Source organism: Rhinolophus hipposideros, assembly GCF_964194185.1.
Source record: "Rhinolophus hipposideros genome assembly, chromosome: 4".
NCBI lineage: Eukaryota > Metazoa > Chordata > Mammalia > Chiroptera > Rhinolophidae > Rhinolophus > Rhinolophus hipposideros.
Window position 1 is genome coordinate 61,060,093 of NC_138050.1, and position 26,690 is coordinate 61,086,782.

Below are 26,690 nucleotides of genomic sequence, written 5' to 3' on the forward strand. Positions count from 1 at the left end.
CAACGGTGGGTCATCAGATCTCTGGCCTGTGAACTTTCTGGATTTATCGTCTGCTCCGAGCGCTGCATAAAGCCCAATGAACTCCTTATTTTCTTTGGTGGACCACACTGGCATCTTCTCTTGCTTTGTTCCCCCTCCTTGCACCCAAATATCAGTAATTATTGTTCAAAACCATGCCACATTCCCCAAAGTGGCACCCCTACCACTCACTCCATGGCACGTTCACTATTTCCATTAACCTCCTCTTTAAGGATGAAAAGTCAAGCAGCCCCACTGTGGGAACAGAAAACTGATTCTTCCTCCTGGAGAATTTTGTCTTTGTCACTCCCTTTTGTTTTCAGTTACAAATCCTCTTCTCACAAGGGTTGCTTTTTATAGTTCTTCATATCACTCCCATAATTTGGGGAAGGGTTTTTCATCTGCTTCAGGATGAGGATTCACCTTCTTTCTTTCTTTTAGATCTTTCTCCAGGTTGGGACTCACACATTTCAAGGATTGGTACCTACGAAGCAAAATATTGCACTTTGAACCATTACTGTGGGCTGTATTTACATGACCATTTAATCATACAATTATTTTGTTTCAATCAGTTAAAAGGATAGAGGGGGAAAAAGAGGAAGAGATTTCAGTGACTATTGATAATATTTAATATTATTTTCTGGCTCTCTGTTGTATACTTGATAATAACAATGCTGATAGTAATTTAACTACTGCTACTGTTCTACTAGTAGTAATAACAATAACAATTGTAGTCGTAGTGTAGCTTCTTGGTTGTAAAGCATTTTTACTTCCATTATTTGATAATCCACCAACTGATATTTACTGACACTAGGTCATCCTGAAAAAGACTAGTACAGCTCCTACTCATGCAGCTCACAAGGTAAGAGTCGGGGGAGAAAAGCCAGCATTCAACTAGCAGTTACAGGAGTATTGGGGGTTTTAAAGATGTAATGGAAGATTACATTTGTAAAGGAGTCCACTTTCCTTGTCAGAGAGGTCAGGAAAGGTATTTAAAACAAGACCAAGAGACTGAGGGAGGGAGAAACTAAGGATGAGGCACAGTGAGCCCTGCGAGGCAGAAAGACTGGCATGCTTCAGCTGCTTTTATAGATGAGGAAGTGGAGACCCAGGGGACTTGGGTGAGTCTCCTCAAGTTACAATTTCACCTCAACCAAATGGAGAGGCCAGGACTTGTACTTGGGTCCTAGTCCCGTGCTTTTCCCAGCTGAAAAATTATGCCAAGGAAACGTAAGTTTGTAATACAAATGAACCATCAGGCCTGTTGTGAGTACAAATTGGAGTCCTACTAGAATTGCTTAAAAATCTATTAAGTGCATGTTAATAGATGCCTCAAGGTTGCAATCTAGAATTAGGACACAAGTTAGCCTCCCTATCTCAAGATTTGAAATGGCAAGGAGGGTGTGATGGAGGGGCCAGCACTGATCAGGGATATAGGAAAATAAAGGTCAGTGGAGGGGCAGGTAGAGGTTAGGCTAGAAGTATGTAGATGGGACATTCAGGAGGCCTGCATATTAGACATGTGTTGTGAATATGGCAGCTTGATAAGTTTTATGAAAAATGATGCATATAGTTTGAAACTAAGGGAGAAAGGAGTCAGACGTTTTAGTATGAAGAAAGTTCCATTCAGCTCAGCTTCACATGTTTGGTCCTAAGTCATGTGTTCCAGAAGGATCCAATTTGAAAGAGTATGTATGAAAAGTGGTATGGCCAAGATATCATCTATTTGTAATGGGCATTAGCTGTGGAGAGAGAGAGTATATTTCCATGTCCGAGTAAAAAATTAATTAATCATTAATTAATTAAAAGAGAAAGAAAGAAAAGAATTAAGTAAAGAAACAATACTAAAATAAAATGGTCATGAAATACTCATTGGCCTTTACTAATGATTGATGCCATCTAAAACTAGGTAACAGGAAAATTTTCATCTGAACCATCCACTTACTCAGTGTCTAGGATTATATTGATATCTCACCCTCAAGGACAAACGGTAGCATATACTCACTTTTTATTTTTCCAATGAACAAATGTTCTTATAAATCATATGTTAAACTACAGAAATAAAATAAAAAGTGTTTGCTTTAATTCCTTCCAACTAAACTTCCCTCATTCCTTTTCCGAAATAACCTAGAGGTTAAGAGCCAGTTCTTCTAAGACCCTTTACTCCTTCATTTATCTCTTATAAAAACAGCATGTCTGCCTCTAGGAGTCACTGTCATTTTCAGTGTTTCCTCTTTCTAGAATAGTCCTCACCCATGCATTCTTTTTTAAAAAAAATAAAGTTTATTGGGTGACAATTGTTAGTAAAACTACATAAATTTCAGGTGTACTATTCTGCCATAAAAAGAGATGAAATAGTACCATTCATCCTTTATAATTCAGCTCAAATGTTGTCCTCAAAGAATAGATCAGGTAGCCTGGTTGTATATTTTCATATCATCTGTATTTTTCTTTTGAGTTTATCATAATTTTATTAAAATGGTATAATTCATTATTTAATGTCTGCTTCTCCAAGCAGAGCTGACTCCATGACAGGAGGGAACATAACAGTCATGGTCCCTGCAAAAATTATCCCTGACACATGGAAGATGTTTAATTGGTACTCACTAAACTACAGAACAATCAAGGGAAATAATGACTCGGAAACTTCTTTACTTGTAAAAAGACTTATTTGGTGTCTCACTTAGAAGCAGCTGTATTTGTCCTCTTGATCTTGTCTCTGGGGACTAGAAATCAAGTGAGTTACGGTAATGACATTATTTCTATAAAAACATTTATCTAAGTCTGAAACAAGTGGGACATTGGAGTTTGTTTTTACAGAGTACTTCTCAAAGACTGTATGGCTTTGGATAACCAAAAGGTTTGATACTTTTGCTAGCACATCTCTTCCAAAACATGGTGGCATAGGCTTGACAGGACATAACTGTGACTTCTGTTATGTCTTACCACTTTCAGAATTATTTTTATCTTCTTCAGTATGTGAAGTAAATAGGTCTATGTTTGGAAATGTAGTCTTAGTTGAATATATAACATTGTTGAAAAGAAGCACACCAATTCCTACCCTAACAAAAAAGTAGAATTTGTCGGAATGAAACATTTGAACAGCTGTAAATAAATTCAGTTAGTAATTTTGCTATTATTGAACTAAATTAGAAATATGAGACATCAACAATATCTGAGAGATGGCAAATTGGTGTCCCAGAGTCCCAGTTAGAGTACTAGGAATTGAGGATTTTTGCCCTGACAGTGGAACTTTGTTTTAAATTTTGACTCCCAAGTTAAAAACAGAATATTATATATATTCTTTTGCTTTTGTAAAATACAAAGATCTGGTAACAAGGCTCTCACTCCCACGTGGCTATAATTGGCCAGAGCTGGGTGGTGCCTGCCCCATGGGCCTTGTGCACACTCTCCACTTCCCCTCTGTCTCCCAACATTCCATATTGTCTCCATAGCACTGGAAATGAGTGTGGTTTATCTGTGGATCCATACAATTACTTTTATCATAGTAGAAAAATATTTCTCTTAACTCATGACTCTATAGTGGAAAAATAAACAAATTTGTAAATACATAAATATATAAATACATCCATGACTGACTGACTGAATGAATGAATGAATGAATGAATGTTTTGCAGAAGGGAGAAATGAACCTATTTCTTTGTAGAAATAATGGGCTATCCCTATGTGTTTAGTACATAACTCTGGGACTGATTTTCTCATTTATACTCGTATTACCTGCTGGGTCCCAGGAGGCATTGTTTGGATGACCCATGAAAGAAATTATAGTAATGTGACTTTAGATCATGATGGTATATATTTGCATAAATTTCAATTATTCCAAAGTTGTCTTTCCATAAATTTCAGTTTTTCAAAATTTTAAAATCATACCTCAGCATAAATGGAGACTGGCTTTAATTCCCTTATAAATGAAGGACACTTAAAAAATCATCTTTGTCCTTATTTCAGGTGAAATTTTTTGGATTCACTAACTTTCTTCATTGGTACTGTTTCGTACTTTTACTTTCTTTTCTGCTTTTCTATTCTAACCTAGTTTATGGATATGAACATTTATATGTTTTCCCCACCAACTATGAGTAATGGAAGTAATTTAATAAAATGAGATTGACTGATGTGGCTTGATCTTCCCTACTACTGTTAAACTAAATACACGTTGTGACTGATGCTTCTGTCATTCTGGGTGTTTGATGTGTAATAACTGTTTTCCTCTCTGTGTGTCTATGTATCTATCTATCGATGTACCTAAAAGATACACCAGGGGTGCCAAAAAAATGTGTATACATGACTTGCATTCATCTTTTGTTATAGGTATATATTATTACAATTTTAATACGGTTTTTTCTTTTTTAAAATGTGTATACAGTTTTTTGGCTCTCTCTTTCTGTGTATGTGTGTGTGTGCATATATATATATATATGCATATATATATATATGCATATATATATATGCATATATATGTATATATGCATATATATATATATATGTATATGCACACACACTTATTTTTCTAATTGCAGAAATAAATCTATTAAGATCTTATGTATTCCAGTGGTTAGGATCTGACCAATAGGAACACTTTTTTATTGTTTCCCTACTTTCCTACATATATACACATAGTTTATCTTATTTCAAATGTTGCAATCATTGTGTTTCTGCTCCCTCTTTATATATATAGATAGATAGATAGATAGATAGATAGATAGATAGATAGATAGATTATGGACCTATTAAATGAATTAGGGCACTTAGAGATCTTACTCTTCTACAGAATAAGAAGTTCTATAGAGCTTGTAGAAGAAAAAATGTGTACCTTGGTCTGCATTTTGAAGCTACAAATTTCATTCTGTGTTCTGAAACACAAATTTTAAGTATAACCCTAGCTATAATTATAACCACAGTGCGAATCATATGCAACTATGCAGGTCAAGAATTTAATTTGATGCCTTTAGGGTGGTCTTTTCTGTTTTTAAAATAAATGAAAATGTATATGCTGTAAACTTTAATTGCAAAGCCACAAGTTCAGAGCAGGAGGACAAGCAGAATGGATTTTCGACCTCATAGGTTATATGTGGTGAGCTCTCTGATGCCATTTGTTGAAATTTTAGTTAATTAATTTAATGTGAGTGAAGTAAATTTTACTAGCTCATTTTTCATGTTTCTTCAATTATTAATGAAAATTGTACAATGTCTAATAAGGAACTTAGCTATGGTAAACTTATGCAATTCCTAAGAAATTCATTTCTATGTTAAGGACAAATAGCAAATCTCTTATAGCCCCTGAAATACCCCTCCCACCCTCCGTCCTCCACTTCCCTGTGTCCTGCTCCTCATCTGGGGTCCCATTCCTTCCTGCAAGTGGCCCTTACTACGGGAGAAAGATGGCTGGAAATGACCAGGAAAAGCCTGAGAATATGGATAAGACAAGCCCCAGACCTGGTTTCTTTCCTTTTGTGTTACAAGCACCTCAGACTCATGTGTCCTAACAGTACTCCCTTACCTCTCACACTTGCTTCCCCAGCTATAGACATCCTTGCTTTGTTCTATGAAGTGATACCCAGTACGGCATCATTCCTGAGGGAGAGTAAATCACCCTATTGTAGGCTGTTCTAGAACAGGCTGTGGAGACACTTATTTCAGCTATGTTCCTTATTAGTATGACCTTGGGCATATTTTTGCAAAATGGGGATAATACCTTCATCCGCCACTGTGAGAATTGAGTATTTATGTCCTAGTCAAGAAATATTTGATTGCAAGGAACAGACATTATGCTCACAGGGAGCATTTGTTGCCATTATAATCAGGCCTGCCAGGTGACTATGCTTTCTTTGACTTTCTCTCTCTGTTTGGGGTACATGATTTTTGTTTCCGTCGGTGCATTTGCCTCTATATTTCTCCTTGAAGATTAGCTTTATTCTGTTTCTTGAATATTGCCCAAATATGGCAGATTGTGACTGAGTTTGGTAGCCTCCCATTCAAGAGGCTCACCTGAAAACATCCAAAGATGAGTGTGAAGCTGGGAGAAAGTATTTTCATGGTAGGTCACTCAAAAGGAACAATTGGCCAGCGGCAACAGGTCATGCAAGTTGAATGGAAGTAGCAGGTCCACTTAAACAGAGCATTGGGTTTTCCTACAGCAGGAACTCAAAGTAATTTTCCCTTCTTAATCTTCTCTGAAAACCTCGCCCCAGTTTCTGTCTGCGGGAGCCACTAGTCAACATCCTCATTAGCTTCATGCAGAAGGGATGTAGCTCTTTGATCATACAAGTAGTGAGACATGACCTCAGGAGTAGTGTTCCCTATTAAACTTCTAAGTTTTATGGGACTTGAGAAGTCTATTCAGGACTAAATAGGTTATTATGGTCTGACATGAATCTCAAATCACTCTGTATAAAATAGTTTCTTTGGAGAAACACCATATAGTTTCCATGTCCTTACAAATGAATAATTTGTGAATTGGAGCCACTTCACAATATAATATTCAATCATTCCCTTGCATTAAAAATATTATGAAATATTATAGAAACACAGTTAAGAAAACCTATGTATCCACTGTTACAAAGAATAATAGCTAACGCTTACTGATCACTCACTAGGTGTCAGGCTCACAACAGCGTCATGACTATAGGTGTCCTTATGTCCTCTGTTTAACAAATGAGATTGGGACACAGACAGCTAAAGTAATTTGATGAAGGTCACATAGCTAGTGATCTTACTGATTGGGAATTTCATCACAAGCAGTCTACCTCATATTTTTAACCGCTTCATTTTCATCACTGTATATTCTACTATAAAAATATACCACAATTTGTTTTCTCATTCATTCATTCGTTCATTCTCCTATTGATAGCCACTGAGTTTGGTTTTTATTGTTTTGCTATTGCAAACATTCTGGGACCCTTCTTGCCCATGCCTTTTCGTGCACATGTGTGAGAATTATTTGCGTATAGTTATGAGAGCAAATTGCTGGATGAAAGGATATGAACAACCTTAGTCTGTACAAGATACTGTCTAATGGCTACCCATATTATGGTGCCACCTTTTACGTCTCCTGGCAACTTGTTAAGAGTTATTGTTTCAAATCCTTGTCCACACTTGATATTGTCAGACTTTACACCCGATGGTGTAAAATGATATATCAAAATTAAATTGGATCTTCCTGATGACAGTCTGTGGATGTTGAGTATATATATATATGTATATATACATATATATATATACACACACACACACATATATATGTATAAAATCATAGGCCACTTACATTTTCTGGAGATTGATTATTATTATTATTCATGTCTGTTGCCCAATTATTTGTTGATTTTTACAAATGATTTTCTGAAATTTTGTGCAATTCTAAAGGGTATGTCACTTCAGTCTAAATGAGAAGACATTAAATATTAGATAAATTCAAAATAATAATGCTTGACATATGGATGCACATTTTACATCTCTACCATTTTCAGGCAACAATGAAATTCTTTTATGTAGTGTTCCCAAAACCATTTGGAAAGTTTCTTCAGTGTGCACTTGAGTCTCAGAAAAGTGAAAAGTTGTAATTGACTCTTTTAGCATCAACCAATTACTTAGCTGTTTAAACTCTATTTTAGCATAAGCAGCAGCTGCGTGAAGAGGTCACCCTAATGTGTGATAAATAGAATTCTGTTAAATTGGAACCTCATTCCTCAGCTGCTGCTGTGACAAGCCATTTTCTTCCTCCCTCTCAAGTAGGGGTTTTCATCTCTTGACAATTTGACAGATGTGGCTGCACAATTTTGAGCCATCTTCCAACACACACCCAGTGATCTATTATCATGAAGAAAGTCACTGACAAGAAAATGAAAGTATTCATGAGACCTGGCGTTCTCAAGCTCAATTTTTCTTTGTAACATCCCACCGTGTGCCTCCTTCTGTAAAGAACAGAGATAATAGGCTCTTACCATAAGTAGGTCAAATTGTGGCAAAATTATTACTATGGTGTTTTAATGCTTTTTGAGAAAATTTCCATTGAAGGTGAAGATTGAGGGGAGGCGGATTGTGTAATATGTGTATTTCAAGTGATGAAGTGACATCCTAGGCACTTCTTAAACATCTGTCTTCTTAATGAACCTTCCCACAAACTGGCAGATAATTTCAAGAATTGATTGATCCAATGAGAATTTAGGTTTCATCCACAAGCCAACCTCCTCTATAGTTAGAGACCAATGTAAGAAGATGGTGTGGTCCACCTAAGACATTGTGGCCCAGGAGAACCTGGGATGATTTGCTAAATCTCCCAGAGCCTCAGTTTCCTGACCTGAAAAATGGGGGTAATTATATCTCTCAGGGGTTTGTAAGAATTAGAAATGATGCACATAAAATACCTAGCACAGCATGTGGGATGCAGTGGGTCCCTTCGTCCACAAAAATGATTATCCTTACTGTTAGCATACTCTTCTAACTCTGTTCATACTCTCAGAGTATTGGATTCTCTTCCAGGAAGTGAGCTTTCATGCACACCCCATAGTCCAATGATTTCACAGACTTTAGTTCTAACCCTGCTTCCTGACTCTTAGAAGTATGTTTCTAAATGTCTAGCAGCATGTTCCCAGGCGTTCTCATGGACACTTCACCCCTCTTATATAAAAAAAAAAAATGCACCTCTCCCCCAGCCCTTCCCACATAGAAACCAGCCCTTTCCTATATCTCCAGAAACCTGTACACTAACCTCTAATGCACCCCTTTGTCCTCCCCAAATGTTATCCTTCAATCCTGTCATCAATTCAGTCTTTTGAATCATTCCCTTCACCCCATCCTAATGTCCCTACCCTACCCTGAAAATCAGGTCAAACAAAGCTTCCTTAACACAGTGATCTCTGACTCCTTGATTATATTTGTTCATTTTCTTCTCTACTTCCATTGCTTCCATTGTAGCTTTTTCACATGATAAGTGCTTAGCAACTCATTGGGAGATTGTATGTGAATGTACTCATACATATGCTTTCCTGCACAGAACTACACAGTCTCACACAGAGCAGATATAAATTCTTATTCTCCCTTTATGCAGAGGCCAAGGACCCCTCCCCCAAATACTTGAGCATGCACACACTCACCTTCAGTTTCTAACAGTAAAACATAAAACAACTGTTGGAGGAAAAGTTTTTTGGGGAAAAAAGGAATAAAAAAATTATTCTATAATAACCTAGAATGAGAATTAAGAACAAGAAGAACAAAATAGCTAAAGGCAAAACAGCACGAACAAAAGGTGTAAGGTGGTACTTAAAAGGTTCGTTGAAAAAGAACTTTTGTGGTCTTAAAACCAATTAAGGCCAAATCAACTAAAGAGAGGAGTCAATTGTGTCAATCCTTATTTCAAAATATTTCATATATACCTACTTAAATATATACATGCACTATATATTCAATAATTCCAGATAATAATTATATTCAGAGTCGATACCAGAAGACATAATAAAAATAAGATAAAATTATTAGTGCTCTTTTTATTTATCTATCTTACTGTTGATGAAATGGTTTTGCATCTTTGATTTTTCAGCCTCATTGGAAGAAGGAAATATTCAGAACATCTTACAATTATTTACATTTCAGATTATCTCAAACTGAATTCACATATCATTGTTTATCATCATCTTCCAATTTTAGTAAATTTTATGGCTCTTCAGTAGTTATATTCAAATTAATCAGAAGACATTTACTAATTTATGCCAGGTATTCATAATATAGTCTTTGGAGACGAATTTTCATCAAATATTTGTTTCGTTGTCACCTTTGGAGAAAATAAAGTATATAATGTTCTTCTTGCAAGTCTTGATTACTGGGATTACATATGCAACCTTCTTTAAAAACTTGAGACAGGGTTTAAAGTTGCCATGTGCTTTCTCCATATTCAACACAATTATTGCAATTGGAGGATTTGAAGGAATCTGCCCATGCCCTAAGCATGATGACAGGTTTGGACATAGTAAAAAAGTCAGTCTTTTTGTTTGTGGTATGTTTCTTATATATTTCTTCAACCCTTTGAATTTGTTTTTCTATCTTTCCTAAATATTTTAAATATCTCAGAACAAGTCTCCCTCTTCAAGATACTAAATATGTAGCTCAAAAGTTTTTATTTATCAAGAGTAACAATCTAAGTTCTTCATTGCATTAGATATACAGTTTATTAAAAAGGACAGCTAATTCAAATCATTTTTTTTAAATTCCTTCTTGACTTTAAAATAAAAGTTTTATATTCACCGGCCCACCATTTAATACTAAAAATAAACATATAAAAGTAAATTTCAGGTGACTATATAGACATTTTTATTAACTATGGGACTGTCAATTAAAGTGTCTTCAAAGATCTTAAAATCATCATGGTTTAAGTGTCCCCTGAGTAGCAGCCCTGTTGTAGACCTTCCTAACCTCTCACTAAAGTACTCATGAAGACAAAGAAAGAAGAAAACCTCACAACAACACTGTTAACTAAGAGTAAGAAAACACCTTTTGTCAAAATCTGGCGAGACTATCCAGTAACTATAAGGTCAGTGAAGCTCTAGGGTCAGTGAGAAACATATAGAACGTTAGTGCCTGCACTGTGGCATTTCACTTACACTTCCCTGTAGGTCAGAATCAGAGCATCCTGAGGAGTGGACGGCCCAGGTTATCACGCTGACAAAGGCTTATTGCTGGAATACGATCAGTGGCTTTCTCGGCTAACCATCACTCAGTTCTGTTGTGCCCAAGGCTGATCGAGGCAGCCTCTCAGAATATGCAAAGAAAAGATTATATTACTTGAAACAACAAGATTATATTACTTGAATTGAGGTGTCCTAAATTACTTTAATCACTTTGCATGAATACATCTAAAAAATAGGGTCAAGAGTGTGAGGGTCTGAGGGCCATCGTCCGGTTTGGAGCATCCCTCTCATCAGAGACCTTGCCAAGCCACTTTAGGGGGAAGCTGCCCTTATGGAGCTTGGCCCGTGGCCCAGCAGCTGTGTCTAGAGTACCAATGATGCTTTCATTTAATACAGGAGATAGAGAAATGTATGGACGTTATTTCTTTGAGCCTGCTTTCCACAGAAGGAAGCAGAAAATGCTTTGTGACCAATTTAGTACATGAGGGAAATCAAGTCATGTCAAAGACAATTGTTGAAACTACTATGTTTGCAACACTATAGGAACTCAGGACTGACGTCTATGAACACGAGGAACACGAAGCTAAAAATAATGCTAGTGTTTTTAATTTTCCTCCTAGGCTATTCTTCTTCCAGATACCAGGGAGCATGAGAGAAAACTATTGTGGAAGAACTAATACTTTGATTTTCATTATTATCCATATCCAGCAAAGTAAGCAAGGTCATCACACTTTCTTAATGAAAAGCAAAGATTTTAGCATTTTCATTCCTGATTGTTTTTTCAAACGTCAATGATGAACTCATATAGGGACATTCACTTCTTAATCCTTAAATTATAGTCTAGCTAATCAGAAGGTTTTTGTACATGTCTTCGTTTACTTCTCTCCCGCTAATCCATAAATGTATGGCCATGAAGTGTGGAAACAGGAGACAGTAAATAGTTTTCTGTAAGATAGTTCAAATTGTGAGTATTCATTACAGCATTGTACATGCTGTTCTTAATTGAAGCTTCCATAAATAAAAGACATTGTGGTTTAAATCAATTCAAGACAGACCATTATATTAGACAGGTAATAGAAAAAGCTCCATTTTGATTATTCCTTCAACTGATACACCCAGAGTACTGCTCCGAGGAAGTGCTAGAGAGCCGGGGTATCTGAGTGGGGAGCAGGGCTGTGCTTGCAAATGGTTAAATGTTTAGCAATTATCTTGAAGTGCAGGAGTCCTGATTGGTAGCGTTTGCTAATTTTCATGGCCAAGTTTAGGTTAACAATAAGGTATTACTGAACATGAAATAGGGGAAAGTTGTACACAATTGCAGTTCCAGTGCACCACAGGTGGGGCCAACTGTATGCTCCACCACCTTCAATCAGAGATGTCATATGTATACATGCACGCACACGCACGTACACACACACACACACGTATTATAAAATTTTCCTTGAGAAAACTGTTATCTTTTGATGACCCCATCTGAAGCACGTATTTTCCAAGGCCACTTTAGAGGAAAGAGAGAGAGAGAGAGAGAGAGAGAGAGAGAGAGAGAGAGAGAAAATTTGGGAAAGGAATGCCCTTTCTTAATCGCCCCTTCCAAAATGACACATCATTTCCATTTCCATTCCATTGATGAGAACCACTGATATTACCCCATTTTGATGCTAATAGGCTGAGTAAAGTAACTAGCTCTGTGCCCAGGATGAGAAAACGGGCTTGGAGGGTATATTAGTATATATTAATTAGCTTCTGCTCAACAACAAACCACTCTAAAACTTATAGAACAGACTAATTTTTGTTCATAAGTTTGTAAGTCAGCTGAATAACCCTGCTAGTCTGAGCCAATCTCAGCTGATCAGAACTGGGCTCACTTTTGCATCTGCAAGCAGCTAGCATTACCATCTAGCTAGCTCATCAGCTAGCGTCTGTCCTGGGGTATGGCTGAGGCTTGGGGTCAAGGGGATGATGGGCTCCGTGGCCACCATACAACTGGGCCAGACTTGAGTGTTCACGTGGTAGCTCAGGGTTCCGCAAGCTGCAAGAGTAAACTGCGCAAATTTCTTTTTTAAGTCTTTACTTACATCACCTTTGTATTATCTCACCAAAACAAATCACATGGCTAAGAGTCAGAGCGAGAGGGTACTGCATACAGGAAGGTGGGTTCAATTTCAGGCAATTTCAGGCTCTGCCACACATGCTAAAAGTAATTTGAAAAATCACTAGCTTAGCATAATAATCCTTCCAAGCGGTGATTCTTTTCCACTAGGCATGTATTTCTTCTCATTAAAATCTAAAATTTTGTGTTGTAGAGTCAGGAGTTAATGATTGAAAGATATTAGTAACAGCAATAAGTATCTGTGTGGAAATTGATGATTTAACATCTAGCCTTACTTTTACAGAGTAGAGTGAAAGATATACTCATGCTGGCCAAAAGATGAAAATGTGTTATTAAACTCCTTTTCCTTCTTCCTACAATTTGACTTCCACAGGTTTGGGATTCTCTAACCCAGTTCACTGTCCAGGAAAGAGAGCACACCAATCAGGGCTTTGTAGTGGGCAGGGTTTTCATGGGTATCATAGACTCCCAGTGCCTTTATTGGAAGACCTGTGGGTTGCCTTCTACCTTCTGGATGTCTGAGAACATGCCAGGGGCAGGCAGATGGGAAAGCAGAATTTCTAAAGACATTTGCTGGTTTTGTTCTCTTTTCAGTATTGATATAAATATATTTCCTTTTCAACACCAATTCTTTATGTTGGACAAAATTATTTTGTATATTGATTATAGAAGTAATGAATATCCAGATATCTTCCTAATAAGGGAAGTGAAAGATGCACCACTCGCAAATGAGAGCTGTGTTTCGGATTTTAGGCACTTGGTCTTTTGCATTTTGTTCTTGTTCTTAGGCTCATGGCTCGTGTGCAAGATGGTTTCTAAGAATTTCATCTTGTATTTGCATTGTTCTCCAAGTACATTTATTTTGAAAGCTAATTAAAACACAGCTTTTCATACAGCTGATACAATGTCCAGTACATGAAATTTGTTTACCAAGGTAGGATATTTTATTCACCAAAGTAGCAATTTAAAGAAAGATTTGATTTCAGAGCTGTACTATTCATTATCCTGCTTTATCCTTATCATGGCCTCTCAGACTACGATTTTCATGTGTTGGATGTTTGCCTGCAGAGACTTCATCATCTCTAAGGTGCTATTTTATAGGCAAAATTGCTAAACAAATTAATAGAAAGAGCTCCTATGAAGTCCTTAAGGATTTATACCACTAACAATGAGATCGCTTAAGACCTTCTTGAAAGTCTATAAATTTTCACGGTCCCTTTCAAGATTAGTTATCTCTTCCACTCGATATCTCATGTTACCTTCTTACCTACCCCATAAGAAACTAATTGCATCTCTACTCTGCACTTGAAAATACTCAAAGTGTTTTCAAATACAGAAATAGCAAGAGTTGTGGGACACAAGATGCCTACTATGGGCTAGACAGTATACTAAATAGTTTCATTTATATTTATGTTACAATCTAGAGATAGAAATGCTATCATATCTATGTCCCGTATAACAAAACTGAGTCACAGAGAGGTTAAATTGTGCACAGTGCCTAGATCTGAACTCAGCTCAACCTGTCTTCAACCTTGATATTCTTTTACACCATGGTCATCTTATACCCTCTGTACGGAACAAGTTATCTTCAGCTTTCAAATATAGGGTTCCCAAATGTATACCCTCTATTTAATCACTTGGTGAAGGAGCTGCATCTCATTCTTCTTTAATATGTGGAGCAGAGTCAGATACATTTTGACTGCCAGTAGAAAGCGAGGGAGTAGTACCTGCTTTGGACTCAAAATATCTGAGGCTACTTTCTAACTCTATGAGCTTGGAAATCTACTTATCCTTGCCTGTTTCTCCTTACATGAAAGGGAATGACAAAAATACTTATCTCATAGGATTGTTAAAGATTAATTGAAAATTTTACATTAACATGCAATATGCTTAGAATGAAGCATGGCACAAACCAAGCACTCAAATATTAACTCTAATTTTGATAATACGTCTCACTGGTGTCAATTTAAATTGAGTGAGAATCCCTATCCATGTTTCATGTAGACTTCACAGTCTCTTGCGAACATTCCTTTCACAGTCGGACTCAGAACTAATATAAAGAAAAGTGACCTCTTGTTCTTCTCTTTGAGGTTGGACTCAGTATCACTGCTCCAGACCTTTTGTCTCGTTATATGTTCTGAAACAATGTAAGATGAAAACCTTGGTCAGTATAATGAGTTTACATGTACTGATAAATGTTACAGAGACCCTCCTGGCAAGTGACCTTGAGTGGACAGAGCCCTTTGGGCAGGTAGAATTTTGTAGCATCAGGCACTTACATATAATCATACTTCATAGAAATGATTTGAGCTGGTATATGTGTCAAAATCGTGAATAATGCTTGCGTAAATTCCCTATTGCTGCTATAACAAATTATCACAAATTTAGTGCCTTCAAACAACAGAAATGTATTACTGTTCAGCAGGTCCAAAATGGATTTCACTGGATCAGCAAAGCTGCATGCCTTCTGGAGATTCTAGAGAAGAGAGTTTCCTTGCCTTTCCAGATTCTAGAGGCCATCTACATTCTTAGGCTTTATGAAAGAGCCTGGGATGGTACCCTTTTAATATCACACACACACACACACACACACACACACACACACACACACACACAATGGTTGAAAAACAAACACATAATTTTGTTTTTATGAAGCCAGCCTGGTTTAGTTGATTTTTTTTCTGGGAGTTAGAGATAGGGGAAGGTAGGCATCCATTTCCATGATGGTGTAGCCTAATATATTACCACAATATTCCAGCCAGTATTTGTTGTAGTCTATTCAGTGGTTATAGACTTTAAAAATCATGAAATTGTGATTTTGTAAAAAATGTTATAGGTCACCAAGTGTGACCTCCTGCTACTCAAGGAGTACCCTCTACAACACAGCCTCTCAAACTTTAATATGCATGTTAACCTTGTGAAAGAAGCAGATTCTGATTTGATAGATCTGGGATGGGGCCTGAGATCCTGCATTTTTAATACACTCCCAGGGAACTGCTGGTCTAGAAACCACACTTTTAGTAACTAGGTTCCTGAGCATTCCTGACAGGTATTGCTGCCTTAGGGATGATTCTGTTATAGTCTCTTCTTCGCATCTTGGTAATTCTGTCACATGTAGAAATCAGTCATTCTTGGATCACAACCAAACACATATATAAAACTTCTCTGATTTTTTTTAAATATAAACCAAAATAACATTGCAATTGAAGGGAACTTTTGAAAATTGAATGGGAATACAGGATCTGAAGAGTTTTACATTAAATATATGTGTGTGTGTGTGTGTTTATATCTCTATATAAATTCTACATATTAAATAATACAATTGAGAAAATCTCAAGTTATATAATACTATTTTGTGGCACTGACTCAACTTTACCATATTTCCTTTACATTAATTTTCATAAGAAAATAAAAAATTGAAGGATATAGAGGAGCTCCCTTCTATTTGCTAGGTAGGATACTGCCCGATTCATGAATCACTCCGTAAAGCCAATTAGATCTTCCAGTTTACTTGGTTGAATTGTTTTCTTAGTTATTATTCCTATTGTTTTTCTAAATCCCCTCGTGGCTCATCCATATTTAATGCCTTCATCTTTCCCCTGCATTTATTTTCATGTTGGTCCACGTATTCCTGTCATTATCTTCTCATCTTGCTTCACTTCGTTTTTCTTTATACTGCACATATTACTACCTGAATATTATTTATACTTTATTTTGGTTTCTCATAACTAGAAGGCAGGGCTTTTGATTACTGTTGATTTCCCAATACTCAGAACAATGTGTGGTACACTATAGGCTCTCAGTAACAGTTTAAAAGAAGGAAAAAAAGATTTAAGGGTATAAATTTTTACTGTCCTGTAGATACAAGCATGAGTCTAATTGTAATGTTACCAGCCCTTCTGCATTAAGGAAACCAATAGCCAGTTCAAACATTGATTGAATTGAATTCAATTGAAGTGATCCATGTCACTATGTCTAACTGTAAAGCTAGAGTTACTGGTTTTAATATTTAACTTTAGTTACCGCATATACTGATCACTTTAATTCTTATTTAATATTTGAAAGTTATTACTTTGGAGAATGCTAAGCAATGGTGATTATAGTGTATTAAAATCCATTGTAAGTGATTATTTTAATAACTCTACCAACAGGGACACATAGACATTCAGACAAAAAACGACCTAATTATAATGACAGCACCAAAATGAAGCTGTGACAGTTACAGAACCAATTTTAAAGTTTTTTGACAGCCATGCTTAAAAGCTTTGTTTGGACCTTTCAGTAATAACAGTTTACTTAAGGCATACATCCACAGCTAAGGAAAATAGAAAGAGAAAGTTGTGGCTTTTGTGTCATGCAGATAAAGTGGAAATCAGTTGAAATGTTTTTAATAGACCATTATAATGAAGAGTATAGAAAAAGAATAACAGTTATGAAATTTAACTCTCATGATGCAAGAAAGACTAAATAACAATGAAAATTCTAATGAGAATAGACACTTGCCAACTGATTTGCTTATCTATGTTATGAAGGTCAGTAGTTCCTGTAAGTAAATCGATGTGCATTTGAATATGTTGATTGGCAGTTTGGAAATTTGGTTTTGTATTACCTCTAAAATAAAGTCAAAGGCAAATTGGATGTAAGTATGCCCCAATAGCCATGGTGACGCAAAACGTTATTAAATAATATGGTTTTCCAATGGCTCTGTCATCCATCTCTCAGATTATTAGACTATATCTCACTTGGTTGTAGATCCCATCAAATATACAACATAATTCATTTTTTGACCTTGGGAAATTAATTTCTCATTTCTGAACAGAAAAATACCTGATTCCTGAAATACCTGAAAAATGGCACTTATTTTTACTGCATGTCTTGATAGAACACTTATAATGTGTAAGTGCTGTTCTAAGCACTTTACAAATATTTACTTATTTAAAATTGATAACCTTTGGAGGAGCCACTATTATCTTCACTTTATGGATGAGAAAACTGAGGTACAGAAAGACTTAAGTAACTTTCCAAAGGCCACAGAGCTCATAAGTGGTGGGGTTTCAGCTCCACGCAATTTGTCTCAGAGCCCCTGTTGTTAATGAATGAGCACTGCAGGGCAATTACAGCCACATGAAATCACATGTGGATCCATAGAGACAACACTCAGAGGCCTCAATTGTCTTTTCCACTCTCAGGTTCTGCTTTAGTTAGCTTCTTTTAGTTGCAAACATGGAAGAAGTCTCAGTTCAGATCGGATGCTAAGGATACATGGCCCAAGACCTGAGAAGAATTGAGGGCTCAGTAAGGGGTTGCATGGTGGCACTAGTCACAGGGCAGTGGGCACCAAGGGATGTGACTCAGTGGTTTGTTGTTATGTGCTCAGCTTCTTTCCATAGGTCAGCTTCTCATTTCCTTTTATTGCCCAGGGCCTTCAACCTGTACTCTCTCCTTTCATATATTCTCTACCCCACAGCAGACAGTGGGACCCAGAATGGACTTTAAACAGACTTGGTTGGGTACAGAACCCACCTCTGCTGTGTACTTGCTGTGTGACCTCAGACAAATGACTTAATCTCTCAGAACTCACTGGAAAAGTGACTAATGTATCTCACCATGTAGGACTATGGTGGATATAAAAGAGATAAAATAAACAACATATTTATAGTATGGCCTGGAATATAATAAGCATCCAACACATGGCAGCTATTATAATAATAGTCATTATTTTTGAATGCCTGATTATCTCACTCAATGTAGGCAATAGATTTGGACCAGCCTGGGGTCCAAATTATGATTACACCTTCAAAACATATGTGACAGTGAGAAAGTTATTTAACATCTCTGCATCTCAGTTTCTTCATAAAATTAACTTTCTAGGACTGTTATGGACATGAAATGAGTTAATGTATGTAAAGTATCTACAACAGCTTTAGGCACATAGTAAGTATACATATAGACATCTGTTATTATTAGTTGTAGTTTAATTTTCAATAAATTATTGATGCAGAGTGTATTCAATTATGTGATATAAATAAGTTCTGGAGATCTACTATGCAGCCTAATGCCTATAGCTAACAATATTGTATTTTACACTTAAAATTTGCTAAGAGGATAGATCTTGCGTTAAGTGTTCTTACCACTGATACTACTACTAATAATAATAATAGTAGTAGTAGTAGTAATAATAATAATAAAGGGGCAGGAGGAAACTTTGGGAGTTGATGGATATGTTTATGACCTTGATGGTGGTGATAGTTACATGGGTGTATACTTATCCCCAAACTCATTGAGTTGTATACATTCAATATGCACAGCTTTTTTTAAACTTTATGTCAATCATACCTCAATAAAGTGGTTTTAAAAATAAATTGTTATAAGAGTAATTTAAATAAATAATTTATGGAAGTTATAAAGTAAAAAATAAATAGATCTTAGGTTTCTTCTCCCACTTTCCCAGTTTTATGATCATCTCTAAAACATTTTCATCTGCAGTAGCTTTTTCTCTTAACAGAATAAAGCAATACTTGTTTCGTGGTGTCAGCTTTTAAAAATCATTTTTCCATGTAGTTAGTATTAAGGATGAAAACTACCTAACTACACAATGAAAATTAAGATACAAACTCTACACAAGTTAGGTGAAATGTATTTTCCATTTTTAACCCAAAGTCTCTGACACTGTCCCCTCAGTCATTTTTGAGCTGCCCCCAAAGCAAAGATTGCTTTGCTATTATTAGGCAGTGACTGACGTTCATCGAGTTCTCTTAAAAGCACTGCTCTGCACGGCAGCATGTCACAAAGATGGCGCGGGTTCAGGTCTAAGCACCTAATTGCGTTTTACTGCAAAGTTTCTTTCTTTGCTAAGAGCTCATCTGTTTTGCCTCCACAGCAAATGATGCGGTCATCAGTCTTCCACATGTTCATCCTGAGCATGGTGACTGTGGATGTCATAGTAGCTGCTAGCAACTATCACAAGGGAGAGAGCTTCCGAAGGCAATACGACGAGTTCTATCTTGCAGAGGTAAGCTGCTCACTGGGGTGAAGGTCAAAATGGACCTCGGCTAGTGCCTTTTATAAATGTGAAAATTAATTTCAATTTGTTAATTACTTCAGTTGGAACAAAGCTGCTGCTTAAGTGTTGCCCTTGATCACTCTGTGGCCTGATTCATTTCCTGTCACCATGGGCCTGAGTATCTTCCCCACAGTGTTTTGCATTGCCAAAGTCACCCTTTGCTCTGGGTATTTCTCTTGCCAAAGTGCTGTTTTCCAATCCACCTCTCATTTTCTCTCCTTGTGTCATGTTGCATTAGACTGTTTCCCACTAAGTATAAGAAAGCACAGATTGAGAAGATTGTAAACAAGCAAGTCAGCTCAACAATACCAAGGACAGGACTGGAGAGAAATTGAAACTGATAATACGATCATTTCTGTACTAGAAACTAAGCTGTTACAACCTGCACTAACAGTGTCAAGCCAGGAACAGCTAGAGTTAGTGATTAAATAAGCATTTTCTAGCACCCTACATACCAACTAGAGTTTTAGAATAGTAACTCTTATTGATTTAGTAACTTTGTTAATAATTGATTTTTAAATATTTTTAATAATTTCCAGAGATGACTTTTTACCATTGTGAAAAACTATTTCTAAAATATATCTCAGAATTCAATGGTTAAGTATTTACAAAAAAATTGATTAACATATAGCTCTTTAGAAACCCATTTGTAATATAAGTGAGGTATAAATATACTAAATCCAATATATGAAAAAGTAAAGTTAAAAAGCAGAAAAATTACAATTTGTTTAGATTTATTACAAAAGTAGTTTTTCACATAAAAAAAATCAATTTGCCATAAAGTTGAGTTCTCTTGGATAAAGAATTCTCCCAGTGCTTTTAAAAATGGATTTGGTTAATAAAATTTCTATCCACCCATATATAAACTTTTCAGAAAAAGTAGCATACACCTATTGAATATAAACATCTAAGTGGGTATCAACAGTTTTAAGAAGTCACTTATGAATTCTCCTTTTCTTTCCTGTATGAAATTATCATTAGTACTAAACTTACACTAAAGTAGACTTCGTGATGTGATGCTGCCTAATTGCTTCATGGTATATGGAATGTAAGAGTTTAGCAAGAAATATAGACAATAAATAATAACAAGTTTTTTATGCTATGGAGAACCAATTAGAGGGGCTTATGAAGAAGTTATATCAAGTCTAACATCTGATATAATTTTGCTGCAAAACCAGCACACAAAGAATGGATTGTCATTAAAAGCGGAGGGAAACATGGACCAATAGTAATATTTACAGGTGAATTTCTAATGCAAAGATTGGATGTTGAAGAAATCACTATCAAGTTATTTCTATCTGCCCTGTGAAGTAGGAAGCACGGTCTACATCCAGCCTGATGATGAAGTAATAAAATGGGAATCTTGTGGAGAAAAGAGAGAAATGGGTACTACCTGTGGAAAATGCAAAAAAAAAAAAAAAAAAAACTAATTAAAGATGCATCAAATGCAATGCTGAAGATCCAGTCGAATTTTGAGACTCAAAATTTATAGTGATACCGATTTAGATGGGTCTGTGACTCTTTTTAGGCCTTACATAAAGGAGAGAAAGGCAACATTTAGATTGATCCAGCTTTAGAGTTTTTTCAGGTGGAGCTGAGGGACAAGGGATCAGGGAGTACGGGTGGCTGGCAGAGGAGTTGCAATGATGACCCTGTAGTCTAGGCTGGATATGAAAAGAAGTGAAAATAAAAGGAAGATGAAAGAACAATGAAGTTATCAAGTGTCTAAATGGTCAAAGAACAGGTATAGTTGAAGTGATGGAATAAGAGAGCTAGAAGGTAAGATTGTGATCAGAGTGGGATCAAGGATTTAGAATTTTAGAATAATTCTGGGTAACTCAATACAAAAATCTATGGTACTGTAAGGATGTCCGGGGCTTCGGCATAATGATGGAGTCAAAACAAAAATGGCAAGGAACTAGCAAGCTAAGGTGTTGGCTGAGCCTTCACAATGACATTCGAGTCATTCCGCGTGAGGCTAGTTCTTGGGGAAAGAGTGTAGGCAGGAACATGTGGGAGGAACTGACAGAGATTTTAATCAAAGGCTGCCACAGGGAGAGTGTTGTAAGAGGATGTTTTAACCTGATGGAATACATCTCAAAGGGGTGTTGAGGAGTAATGGATGGGCATCTTTTCCTCATCCACATGTTATCCTGCATGGGCCATATGGAACATTGGAGCATGGGCATCCTCTTCTGAAAAGGACTGTAGGGAAAGTTACGCATTTGGAACAGAATCAGTTGAGGCAAGGGCACAGGAAGCAGATTCTGTGAGCAGAGGCTGAGAATGTAGAAGAAATTGGTTAACATGGAACAAGAGACCAAAAGGTTAGTTAAAGGCTCTGGGTGGAATGAGATGAGAAGATAGGCAAGGTAGAAGAAGTATACAATAGTATTAGAACTGGAGGTTAATGGGCTGATGACAAAAATGCCTAGGAATGAAAAACAGAAATAGCTATACGTTATTGAGATTATGCCTCTCTGGAAGGAACAATCTGTATCTGCTCCTGAGGAAGTCCTGGATTACATTAACTTGGCTTTTGTAATCCAGTCAATAGGTACTCAGTCATACTAAATCAATCCTGTAGAATAAATACATACTTATATGCCATCCACAGGGCACAGAATCCTCCAGTAAATTTTACCTACTTTGTTCACATACAAAAGTCACTCTCTTTTCTAATGTGTTTATGTATATTATCTGATTTAATGGTCATGCTGTAAGAGATTCCACCAAAATTTATAATTTAATATTTTAGAGTTCATTGATACTACTTAGTGCATAAGTAGAGTCCAGTGGCACTAGATAAATCCTTGTCATCTTTCTTTTCTGTATATAGTGTTACTTTTTTTTCTAATTAAAAATAGCAGACACGGGATTATATAGCAAAATCTAGTATATATTGTGTCTGTTAATTGTTGCTGCCTTCTTAAACCACTGGAAGTGAATTTGATTTTAATAAACTGGGTAGTAAATGTTTAGTTCACTTAATTATGTAGACATCACTATATTTTTAAACTACCAAAACATTCAGAATTTGTGCCATTCCTGTTGATTGATTTTGGGTGTCTGACTTTTCCAAAGAATGGTTGGTTATTCAAATTAAGTTACCACTTATTGTATCAGAAACTTAAGCAGGAGTCAAAGTGATTTGTTCCAAATGAGTGTGGATAAGTCATTTAATCAAACTTCGTTTTTTATAAAATACTCTCTTTTTTTAAGAGTCTATAAAGATGGTTTGAGTTTCAGCAAGTTGTTAACAAACTTCTCCTTGAGGAGCCAGATAGTAAACATTTTAAGCTTTTCAGGCCACATGCTCTCTGTCTCAACTCTACCACTTCTGTGCAAAAAATGTGTGTGGTCTCAGAATGGTTGTATTTACAAAAATAAGCTGTGAGCTCCATCTTGGTTTAAACTGTAGAAACACAGTAGGTCAACTAACATCCCCTTGTGTTAAATTTAAATATAGTAATACTAATAACAGTAATAGATGCCAGTTTTATGGAGGTTCTATTATGTTGCCAAGTGCTTTAAAGGAATTCATTATCTTATTGAATCCTTAAAATGGCTGTAATAACAGCAATTCAAGTTTATGGACTATAATGATACAGAATTTGAGTATGATGTAATATTTTGGAAAGCTTCTTTTTTAAAAGATTGCAAAAGGCCATGAGCTTTTAGAGGTCTAATTTCTTGATTTCCCACATATTCCAGAATAAATTATTTTTAAAATCCAAAATAAACCACTCAACCCATTAAGAGTCAACTTGCAGTCTAAAAAACATCCTTTAAGCATAAATTAAGCTGCTTAGCTTCTGTTGTGAAGCTAGGGACTTTTGTTACTTAGGATTAATTAACCTAAAATTAGAATTAGTTAAAAAACAGGAAAAACTTTGTTTTTTAGGCTATGCATAAATATAAAAAGGTGAAGATTTACTTTCCTTTGTAAGTTTTCATTTTGATCTAAGGTAATATATTGTTATTAATATTATACATAAAATCACATTTTTGTAAGGAACATAATTATATTTTAAAATGTATATTCTCATTTTTTAATAAATAAGAAAACGAATAATACTTTTCTATTGTTATATAAAATATATAAATATATTTGTCTATAGACTGTACGTTTAACAGAAATTAAGCAGCACATTGTTATGCATAGATTAACAATTTTAACAAAGTTTCTCTTAAGAAACTCACAAATTGATGGGAGAACTAGAACAAGGAAACAAGCAGTTCTAGCAGCGTAGTTCTAACAACAGGTGTCTCTGCCGCATTTCTCGGCAAGAGACAGGTTTAATTTATCTTGCTTAGAACTCCAAGATGTCTCCGTCGTTTCCTATTTTTTCTATGATTACTATGTGTTTGAAGCAGAAAAACTTTCAGAAAGTATGGGCTCATTTTGCCAGCTTGCAGAAAGTCATTTTTTCTAGAAAAGTAATTTCTGTGTTCTTCTGAAGACATTTGGTTTTATGATATTTGTTAAAATGAAAGAGCCATTTATTTTCGTTTGAACAAAATCTGACACCCATATTTCAGTTCATTAATCACAAAAAATGACCAAATTAAGAAAGTAACTCATCTTGCCATTGCAACAGTCTTTCTTATTACCATTAAGTTTAATTTCATTTTCTGGGAAACCATTGAATAAGTTTCTTCTTCTGGCCATAACTTTTTTGTGTGTTTCTAAAGGATTTGGGCCGTATCTTATTAGGTGAAAAAATAATACAATAATGACATTTTCAACTATCAAAGATCCATCTCAAAGTTTGCTGTGTAACTACGAGATAGAATACTGAAGGTGCACAATAGACTAAAGACATTTCTAGAATAATGCAGGCAATCATTTATTTTGGTGTTACTTAATCTGAATTTCATTTAGGACAATAGGGTTACCTGATTTGAGTTTCTTGTGAGTTTTGTCCTATAATCTTCTTTTGTGATAAATATGCATCCATTTTCTCATGAACGTTCATTATGTTTCTTTGAAATTATGAAATAGAGACTGCAACACAAATCTTTCAAAAATCTTTCCACATTTGGGCAGTATCTCTACCATTTTATCTTATCAGACCTGCATGGCACAATCAGCTCATCTATAATTTGTCACCTATAAATGTTCATACATTATTCATTGAATTAAAGGGCAGAACAGTTTCCATTGTTCCATTTATATTAAAAATGTCATTTTCTATTTAATTATGTCTTTCCTTAGCTTCAGAAGTTTGGCAATCATCTTGTTTCACCTACTAGCCTCACAAATCCAATTAGAAGCTCTTTTGGAAAACAAGCATTTTAAACTTCTTGCACTTACCACTCTAAAAAAAAAAATCGTTTCACAAGCAATGTGCAGTTTTGAGAACAAATACTGTTTCTTAGAATAATAACTCCTTTAATTTTACTATCTGCATTTCATTATTGATCGTTTTCTTAAGACTGGAGGGTTGGTTATAGTATATATCACTATGTATAGTATATTATAGTATATATTAAATAGCATATGCGTTATTATAAAATAAAAATTTGTAAAATAAATAATAAAATGTAGTGTTTAAAGAATTCATATAACCTGCGTTTATGAAAATATTAAACTCTACTATGGTAATAGCAAATCTGATATCTGTAGAGCATGCATTCTCAACAGGGGCTGTAAACACTGAGAAGTAGGTAAAAATTGGTTGTTGGCAGGCAAAAAAATCTTACTCTTTTTGTATATAAAGCAGAGATAGATATGTGGAGTATGTAAACTGATATATTACATACCTGTGGTATTAAGATTCCATATGGTATGGTCATTGTAAACAAAATATCTAAAAATACTCCTGGGGTGTGATTGAAAAAGTGGTTAAAAAACACTGACTGAGGAAAAGAGTAAGCAAAAAGAAATATTTTGTTTTCTCATGTATTGTTTTGAAGTTTTTTCCAAGTAATGTGACAAAAATATATAAGAAAGTTTATTATACTCTTACAAATCTTTCCGTCATTCTTAAAAGGGTGAGTTTCAACTTGTAAGCACTCACAAATGGTATAAAGTACTACCAGGGTACAGGACAAAGAAAGGGTCCAAAATGACCCTCTCCATAAAGGGCTGTAGAGTGAGGGGGCCAACGCAGTGTCACGCCTTGGGCTGGGAGTGGAAGTCCGCCCTCCCGCAGGGGGCGCTGTTGGCTGCTTGGAATTGGCAGAAGGCCCTGAGACCGGACACGTGCTCAGGTGATGCTTATGGGGCATCCATCGTTGCACATAATTGGGTTCTGCAGACAGCCTGGTAGCCTTCTCCCATTTATATGGCCAGCGACGTCACCCTGGCAAGTTCCCCCATGTCCATCTACTATGGAGGTTGAGTTCATTGTCACAGGCTGGAGCTTCTCATTGACAAGGGGTTAGTCTAACTGCTCCCTCACTTCTTCTACTCGGACTCTTCTGATCTTTAATACTCCTCTAACTTAAAATCCTATGCTAAACCCTCTAACCTATCCTAAAATAGCTGATGATCAATTAAGCTAATTTAATTTTTCCAAATCCCTCCTTTAATTCCTGACGTAGTTCTTACCTACAGGAAGATAGTCCATAGTTACAAGGAAGTTAGACATATTTTATATATAATATTTTTACATAAAACTTGGTCACTTTGGGATTAATACTGTTTTTCAGAGAACTAAAGTGTTAGCTTGTAATTGACAAATTATGTTAAAAACGAGGTATTTGATTCCTGGAGAATTGAAATCAGGAGTTCTTATAGGAAAATGAATGGGAGTATGGGTGTTTATATATAATCACATAATAGTTTGCTAAATCATTTTAGTGCCTTTCAGTATCTTTGAAAAGCATGTAGTTTTCCCACCGAGCATATAATAAT

At 35.8% G+C, this 26,690-nt stretch overlaps 1 protein-coding gene across 1 annotated transcript in view; it reads left to right on the forward strand.

The window, feature by feature from the left end:
* Window positions 1-26,690, forward strand: part of NALCN (sodium leak channel, non-selective) — a 318,494-nt gene that overhangs the window by 121,850 nt on the left and 169,954 nt on the right. The window contains 1 exon segment of the mRNA XM_081047253.1: window positions 19,646-19,777. Within this exon segment, the coding sequence (XP_080903379.1) occupies window positions 19,646-19,777 (132 nt within the window).